Consider the following 9,739-nt stretch of genomic DNA (forward strand, 5'->3'; position numbering starts at 1 on the left):
GACAGGACATCTGGAACGATTGAACGAGAATGATATCTATAATATCGGATCTGAAGAGATCGCTAGAAATATCACTAATAAAGATATGCCTAACTTGTTTGAAATCTTGCAGAAACTCACAGAAACTGTCAAAGAAAATCAAGAATATACTCAAATGCAATTCAAAGTACTAGAGTCGAGGATTACGGAGAATGGACCACCTATAACTCCAAAAAATTTGTCTGGAACTCCAGTATCATCTGCACTTCCTGGGTTTGCGCCATTTGGCACAACGATTCCAACTGCATCCTGAAATTTTGGGAGTAATATCCCACAAAATATGCAGGCTGCTGGCACGTCTGCTAATACAGGATCAGGTTTATTTAATACAAATAATTTTACTAGATCGTGTGGATATACTAACCCATTGCAGGAATAAGGAACAAACGAATACATTGCAAGAGAATTTCAAAAAATTAAGGAAATGATCTCAAGTGTTCCTGGGTTTTGCAATCCAATTCCAAAATTCAATCCTGCTCCTTATCTCATTAACAGATATGGGGATAGGATTGCGAATGTGGAAATTCCAAAGAAATTCCAAGTGCCAAATATGAAGCCCTATGATGGAACTTCCGATCGACAAGAGCACATTGCATTATATTTGGAGAAGATGGAGACTGTGCCCATTCCCTACAACCTGAAGGAAGCTTGTCTATGCCGAAGCTTTGGCTCCACATTGACTGGCTCAGCCTTAAAATGGCTGCAGAGTTTGCCTCCTCAATCCATAAACTCTTTTGCTGATTTAACTAATTTGTTTTACAGTCAATTTTCATGCAGTAGAACTTTTGAGAAATTAACTGATGATTTATATAAAATTACTCAAAAACAGCATGAATCACTTAGAGACTTTATGACTAGATTTACTAAAGAATCTCTTAATATTCCTAAATTAGATATGTTAACTGCTATCCAAGCTTTGCAAAGAGGCCTCCACCCTGGATCCAAATTACAAGAAGACCTTATAATGACACCATGCAGAAACTTGGATGAGGCAAAGGCTAGAGCAGCGAGATTCATCAGACTTGAAGAAAATGAATTAACAACAGCAAAACTGGATGCCTTATCTTACGATCGACCAAATCGTAGGACTGAGACTCCAGTCTTCAAACAAAGGCATAAACCATATACAAGACATGTTCAGAATCAAATCAATGTTGTTGAAGAAGAAGAAGGGAATGAGTACCCTGCATTATCGACATATTGTTTCTATGTCGGTATACCTAGCTTGATAATGGCAATGAGAAACCTTGGAGACAAGGTCAGATGGCCACAAAAGAAAAGTAACGATGGTTATTTCAAGAAAAAGGATACCAGTCAATGGTGTGCCTACCACAAAGATTTTGGTCACATCACTGAAGACCAAGATGCTGAGAAAAGAAATATGTATACTCTTATCCAAAGGGTATTTGACAGAGTTAATGGGTAGAAAAAAGGCTAAAGATGTCGAAGGCATGGACTTCACCAAACCAAAACCTACCCAGAAGGCAGATTCTCTACCAGCAAATGCTAAAGTAATCAACAACATTTCTGGAGGATCAGAAGTTTGTGGAACAAGTTATTCAGCAGCCAAAAGATTTGCAAAACAGAATAAGGCAGAAAAAAGAGAAAAGAACGTGAAGAAAGCTTCTATCTCGGACTCAGATATTATCTCCTTTGAAGATGACGACTTTGATGACATTATAGAGCCTCATCACGATGATTTGGTCATTTCTCTCTTTATTGCTAACCATTTTGTTCGCAGGATTCTAATAGATAATGGAAGCTCTGTGAATATAATCAAATTAGAGACGCTCAAAAGAATGGATATCTCTGAAGACAACATTATCGGCAAAATATCTCCTTTAATTGGCTTCAGTGGAGAAACCAAATATACCGTGGGAGAAATTAAGTTACCAGTATATGTGGAAGGATTGAATTCCTTGCAAAAATTTTGCGTGGTGGACGTCCTCCCAGGTTGTAACATCATCCTAGGAAGACCATGGATTCACGAAATGAGGGCAGTGCCATCGACATACCATCAGTGTGTCAAAATTCCAACACCTTGGGGAGTCGTTACTGTCAAGGGTGATCAACAAGAAGCAAAACTATGTTATACATCAAGTATGAAGTCAGCATCAAAGCCTACTGCCCAATAACAATTACAGAAGAGGATCTTCGATGTTGATGAACCAGAAGAACAAGACGTTAAAGAAGTTATCTTAACACCTGAAGATCCTAATATTAAAGTATTATTAGGAGCAAAAATCTCAAAAGAATTAGAAGTCAAATTCACTGACTTTCCAAAGAAAAAAATGAAGACTTTTGCTTGGAAGCAAGAAGACATGACAGGGATATCAAAAGATGTAATTACTCACAAGCTTGAAATTGATAAGAGTTTCAAGCCTATCCAACAGAAAAGAAGAAAGTTTGCTCCTGAAAGGAACGCCATTATTCAAGACTACGTTGAAAGATTATTAAAAGCAAAGATGATAAAGGAAGTGACATTTCCTGAGTAGCTAGCAAACGTGGTCGTGGTGCAGAAAAAGAATGGGAAATGGAGAGTTTGTGTATATTTCACCGATCTAAACAAAGCCTGCCCAAAAGATGCATTTCCTCTGCCTCACATAGACGCAATGGTAGATGCAATTGCGGGACATGAGATGCTCACATTCATGGATGCTTCTTCTGGATTTCAGCAAATTCAAATGGAACCTGAAGATCAGGAAGCCACTGCCTTCATGCCACCAACAGGTATTTATTGTTATATTGCAATGCCTTTTGGTCTTAAAAATGCAGGTGCAACATATCAAAGGTTGGTCAATATGATGTTCAAAGACCAACTGGGGGATACATAGATGATATGGTGGTCAAATCCAAGAGGGCTGAAGATCACCTGAAAGATCTTGAAGTGGCCTTAAACATCCTAGATAAATATAACATGAAGCTAAACCTTGCAAAGTGCAACTTTGGAGTTGGCGCTGGGAAATTTCTGGGATATATGGTTACCAAAAGAGGCATCGAAGCAAGTCTAGAGCAGATCAAAGCCATTCTAAATTTGAAGTCTCCTTCAAATGCAAAGGATGTTCAAAGATTGACGGGAAGATTAGCAGCGTTGAATAGATTCATTTCAAGATCATCAGATAGATGTAAAGAACTTTACGATATTCTAAGGAAAAACAAAAGGTTCGAATGGGGAGAAAAACAAGAAGAAGCCTTCCAAGAGTTGAAGAAATATCTCTCTACTCCTCCACTATTGGTAAAACCTGAAGATGGAGAGCCTCTATATCTTTACATGGCAGTATCTTCAACTTCAGTAAGTGCAGTGCTAGTAAAGGAAACAGAAGGTCAGCAAAATCCCATTTATTACGTAAGCAAAAGTTTAATTGATGCTAAAACCAGGTATTCTCATCTCGAAAAATTTATACTTGCATTGGTAATGGCATCTACTAAGCTTAGGCATTACTTTGAAACGCATGCTATACATGTTAGGACAAATTACCCTATAAAATGTGTCCTAAGAAAACCTGAAGTATCTGGTAAGATGGCTAAGTGGTCCGTTAGGACTAATTACCCTAGGACTGCTATAAAATCACAGGCCTTAGCAGACTTTGTGGCTGATTTCAGTACCGATTTGCAATCTGATGTAGACCTAGAAGTCAAAATGCTAGAAGAATCTACTGAAAAATGGACCTTACATACTGATGGTGCAACTAATGTTAAAGGAATAGGATTAGGCATCGTACTAAAATCGCCACAAGGGGATATAATACCCCAGGCAGTTAATTGCATTTTATAGCTACCAATAATGAAGCAGAATATGAAGCTTTAATTTCTGGCATGCAATTGGCTAAAGATATGAACATTGGGAATCTTAAAGTATATGTAGATTCATTGCTTTTAGCTAATCATTTTAATGGGACATATGCTGCGAAAGGTGAAAAATTGATAAAATATTTGGAAATAGTCAAGAAACTGGCAGAAAATTTTGATTTATTTGACATAGAGCAAGTTCCTAGAGAGGAAAATATTGAAGCTGACGCTTTAGCTAATTTAGGATCAACACTTAAAATGTCACCAGAAACTAAGATTCCTATAGTTCACATTTTGCAACCTGCTATAGGAGTAGAATCTGCAAAGATATTGGCAATTGAAGATACAGAAATAGACCAACCCGAGAATAATCAAAATTCATGGACTACACCCATAGTAGAATATCTTAACACTGGGACAATTCCTAAGGATGAACACCCAAAGAATTTTCGAATGAAAACTGCACATTATTCTATGATAAATGGTACTTTGTATAGAAGATCACTTACAGGACCATATTTAAGATGTTTGGAACATCCAGAGACTACTAAGGTACTTAAAGATTTCCATGAAGGAGAATGTGGAAACCATACAGCAGGAAGATCTTTGTACTCCAAGATCTTGAGAACATGTTATTATTGGCCGACTATGAAACAAGACGCTGAAGAATATTCAAAGAAATGTGATGCATGCCAACGACATAGCAACATTTACCATCAACCAGCAGAGCCTATGTATCCAGTCCTTTCACCTTGGCCATTTATGAAGTGGGGGATGGATATTGTTGGACCAATGACGGAATCTTCAGCAGGGAAAAAGTACTTCTTGGCCATGACTAATTTTTCAAAATGGATTGAAGCAGAAGCATACGCCAAGATCCAAGAATCCCATGCTATATCTTTCATCAAGAAAAATATACTAACACGATTTGGAGTTCCCGATGAGATAACTTGTGACAATGGATCACAATTTATTGGCAAAAGAACGACCAATTTCTGTGAAAGTTGGGGTATCAAGATGATCACCTCTACTCCTGTACACCCTCAGGCCAACGGACAAGCAGAGTCAAGCAACAAGATCATTATGAACAATCTCAAGAAAAGACTGGGACAAGCTAAACGAAAATGGGCATAAGAACTTCCATTTGTCTTGCGGGCTGATCAAACCACTTCGAAAATGGCCACTGGACAAACGCCATTTTCACTTGTCTTTGGTACTGAAGCAGTATTGCCCACCGAAATGGATTTACCTACAGCAAGGGTAAGCCTATTGACTTATGAGAAAAACAAGGAGTTACTGCTTGAAGATTTTGAAGCCATAACTGAGCTACGAGAAAGATTAGAAATAACAAATGTAAATCTTACGTAAAGAAGTCTCCTCTCTGACTTTGTAGTTCCCCAATTAACCCTTGGGGGATCATGGATTTCGAGATGGGAATCACCGTTGCTGATTTCAGACATTGTGATGTTGTGGGAATTGATAGAAATGGGAAAAAGGATGAGAACTTTTTTAAGCATAAAAGAAATTTTTGATTTTCGCAATAGGGTGACTTCACTTAAATAAGGGGGGGGGGGGTGAAATGATTGAACTGTTGAGACTCTTGGCTACCCTTTTTACACGTGTCCTATCCGTGTGACGGTTTTTAAAATTTTTTACCATTTGACTCCGTTCAAAGTTTCCTCTAGAAGCTTCAAAGTTATTCAAATAAAAATGATTTTATTAAATAAATTTGGGGACAATTGTTATGCCTGGAAAATTTCAGACACCAATATCTTGAAAGCCAAAGATCTTGACATCTCAGGATCTTGACACAGCGGAACATCCGGAATATTACTAACGTATTGTTACATATGTTATTATTATTTTCTCTTGAGTTATACATACAGGGTTGATATTATTCAATGTCCCACATGGAGAAATACCTCTAACGGTATGAAATCAAGGATACACATGAAGAATCTCTTCAACACGCAGAGAAGACTTAGTCCCCAGCATAATCGGACTTCAAGTTGAATTCAGCATGAGGCAATATACACTAACGGTCACTTGACCAGTCAAGATCTTCACCAACGTTCAAGAACTGAAGACGTGGAAGATCCCTACAATATCGGATAGTTAGTTTATCTCAAATGTTATAAATAGAAGAGGCTTGATCGATCCTAGGCACTTACACCTGCTATCACTCGCTTGTATTTACACACATTGCATTTTACTCTTTTCGCTACTCACACACTTAGAAAGATCGATCAACCTGCTTCCACCAATTGTATTCATTTCAACGATAATTAATAAAAGAACAAGGCAGGAACGATTGTTTCCTCCCGGGGTTTTTATGCCGGCGATCCTCTGAGGATTAAGGGCTTTTCCTCGTCATCAAATATCGGTGTTCTTGCTCTTTACTCTTTACTTTACGCATTATTTATTTGATTCTTGCTCAATATCTTGTTTATCTTAACATATCTTGCATTATTTACATTAGTTTGCGATTACATTGACCTTCTTTATTGTTTAGTCGACATAATCTGTTTTCAAAAATTTTAGGAACCAAATTTGACCATTTATTTGGTCAAAAATTGGTAATGGGTTAACGACTTCAGCTTGGTTCGATAAGTGGGATGATGCATGCCCTATTCGATCTTTTGTATCCAACCGACAGGTGATTCAGGCTGGGTACAAGTTAGATACCACAGTTGCTGAGTTATGTAATAATGGGGCGTGGCAATGGCCAACGGCATGGTTAGATTTATTTCTAGTATTAATTTCGATCCCTACTATTACAATTGTTACAGATAATCAGGATTACATTTACTGGAAGGAGGCTAATGGGAAGGAAGTTGAGTTTTCTTCATATGCTGTTTGGGACGCAATTAGAGAGAAACGAGATGTTGTTCCTTGGTGCAACTTCGTTTGGTTCTCACAAGCTATACCAAGGCATGCTTTTTTAATGTGGCTTATTGTTAATCGTAAGTTGAAGACCCAAGACATTATGATGAAATGGCATGGAGGAAGGAATATGAACTACAACCTTGTTTGTTGCCCTCTGTGCAAACGAGGTCCAGACTCACATAATCATCTATTTTTTGAATGTGTTTTTTCCTCACAGGTGTGGTATAAAGTACGACATCTAGCACAAATGGAGCTTGTGAATGCTAATTGGGACGATATCTACAACAATTTGTTGCTGCACTCCAATTCTTATTCAGCAAAGAGTGTTATTGGACGACTGCTAGTTGCAGCTACAACATACTTTGTTTGGCAAGAACGGAATCAAAGATTATTCACAAACAAGGTACGACCACCTGAGCTGATTGCTGATATTGTAGCTGCCACGGTTCGGCTGAAGCTTGTTGCCTTGAGGTTCAAAAAGACTACTCAAGTTGATCGCTTTGTTGAAGCTTGGAATTTACCACGTGACATGGTGGTGTTTGATCATAACCGGTGATAGTTTAATTATTATGTTTTGAGCATGTTGGCTCAATGTAGATGATTAGGTGTTACTGTTTTGTTTAATAGTTTTGCTTTTTGTTTGTCTACATATGTATGACATGCATGTCATACATATGAACTAGTATGCTAATGCAGCCATTAACAGGGGTATCCCATTAACCAAAAAAAAATTAAATTTTGTTTTCAAAAGTCTTTTTATCAACGCATCTTTGTAACTCAACATAGTTTACAAGCACACAACCTCATGAACGAAAGTTTGGTTACTTATTTGATCTAAGTCTTCGACGTAGATTATCTTAGGTGATTTTTGACCAAAACACTGATGTTCTGATGAAGAAGATGACAGTAGAACGATCTTGGCTAGGACGATCTTCACAAGATCGTCTCAGCCTTTAAACTTTTCATTTTTCATTCTAAGTGATTTGTGGCTTGTAGGACGATCCTCACAAGGTCGTTCTGACAAGTGGTGTGTGGTGTAATGTTTGTTTGTGGCTAATTAATCTGCAAGGATTGGTTTGGTCAATTCAAACACTTGGAAAATGTTTACATTTAAAAGTTTTAAGGAAAGAAAGCTAGGACGATCTCAACAAGACCGTCCCAGCACACTGAACTTAGGACGATCTTGCCAAGATCGTCCCAGTTCCTTTGAAGAACGTCCCAGTTCCCTTGTACATTGGTGTGTTTTGGTTGATCATTTGAAGTTGTGATTGGGAATCACACACTTCGGTAACTAATCTTATTGATTGGTTTTGCTCAAATTTCTTTCATTCCATTACATACTATTACTCTGTCCAATTCTTTCATTTCCACAAATATACAGGACGATCTTCAACAAAATCGTTTCATTTTTCATTCTCAAACCCTAAAACGATCTCACCAGGACGATTCTCTCTAAGATCGTCTCAATTCCTGTTTTACCTTCAACTCTTAATTCAATCCAAGTTTCAAATCAAATCAATTTCAAATGGCTTCTCGTGAAGCATTGGCTTTGGGTTCAGATACAAGACCTCCAGTTCTCTACCGTGGTTCTTATGGACTATGGAAGAAAAAATTTATGGACTATGTGGAAAGTCAACCAAATGGTCATATGCTTAAAGATTCCATCCTTAATGCACTTGCAGTTCATCGCCATCCCACTACTGGTGCAATACTGACACTTGATCTTTAGAATGCTGAACAAAAAGATTGAACAGTTGCAGATAACAGAGCTAGATCATGAATACAAAGCTCTACCAGATGAAATCTATGGCTCAGTTGATTCATATGATACAGCCAAGGAGATATGGGATGAGGTGGCAAGACAGATGGAAGGAGCTGACGTGACTTCAACAATTCGATTGACCAATGTTTTGACTGAGTTTGACAACTTCACCAAATTGCCAAATGAATCTCTTGAAGCTGTCTACTACAGATTCTGCAATGTCATAAATGAACTGAGGAAGAACAATGTCAAGAAAACAGAGATTGAGTTAAACATCAAATTCATCAAAGCTGTCCAGAATGGGAAGATTTGGAACACAGATCAAGCAACATCAAAATCTGACCAAGTTCACCATTCATACTCTTTATGAATCTTTCAAACTCAATGAAAACCAAGTTCTAAACAAAGCTTCATCAAGCAAAATGTCAGAAGTTGTATCTTCTGATCCTTTGGCATTGATTATTGAGAAGAAAGTTTCTAAAGCTCTTAAGAGGCAAATGGTAGTTGTTTCTTCGTCTGATGAGGAGGGAGATGATATGATGGCTACAAGAGATGGTGTTTCAGATGAACTATATCAAGCTCTTGCCGCGGTAACAAAGCATTTCAAGAGGAAATTTTACAAAGCGAAGCCAACAAACAACAATCTCCGCACTTCTTCTACAAGTGCTTTTCCTAAGAAGGAACACTATTATCCTAAGAGTAATGAGCAAGGTGAAGCAAGTGGATCAAAGCATGGTGAAAAGAAGGAAGCTCATGAGAAACAAGTTGCTGAGAAGGGTAAGGCATCAGACAAAAAGTCCTACAATTGTGGTTTCCCTGGTCATTTTGCTATTGATTGCAAGCAACCTCGAAAGCGGAACTATGAGTATTACAAGCAGAAGATGCTGTTAGCCAAACAAGTTGAAGCAGGACATGCATTGCTTGCTGAAGATGACAAATGGCTATTACTCTCTGATGACGAGGATGAAGATCTCTCTGCTAATGTTTGCTTTATGGCAAGGTTGGCCAAGGACAAAGTCTTTGAAGCAGAAAGCACTGATGATGAATACCCAGATGATGACGTAAATCTCGACTCTATTTTTTCATTGATTAAGGATAAAGAATCATGTAGATTAGCTTTGTCAAACCTGAAAATTCATATCAAATCTTTAGCCAAAACAAACAGAAAATTAAAGAGTAGCATTTCATTTTCTAAAAGTGAATTTTCAAAACTTCTTGAAGAACATTCAAAATTACTTTTTGAACATGATGCTATTAAACAAG

General features: G+C 37.7%; 1 protein-coding gene across 1 annotated transcript; it reads left to right on the top strand.

The window, feature by feature from the left end:
- The first annotated feature begins 463 nt into the window (after positions 1-463).
- Positions 464-1,465, top strand: LOC122609022. Its single transcript, XM_043782083.1, has one exon. It carries the CDS (start codon positions 464-466, stop codon positions 1,463-1,465), a length of 1,002 nt encoding a protein of 333 aa, XP_043638018.1.
- Positions 1,466-9,739: the final 8,274 nt, after the last annotated feature.

This window comes from Erigeron canadensis, chromosome 7, assembly GCF_010389155.1.
Source record: "Erigeron canadensis isolate Cc75 chromosome 7, C_canadensis_v1, whole genome shotgun sequence".
In the NCBI taxonomy this organism is placed as follows: domain Eukaryota; kingdom Viridiplantae; phylum Streptophyta; class Magnoliopsida; order Asterales; family Asteraceae; genus Erigeron; species Erigeron canadensis.

Coding starts and splice junctions, on each gene's coding strand:
- LOC122609022 (XM_043782083.1), top strand. CDS start 464: ATGATCTCAAGTGTTCCTGGGTTTTGCAATCCAATTCCAAAATTCAAT.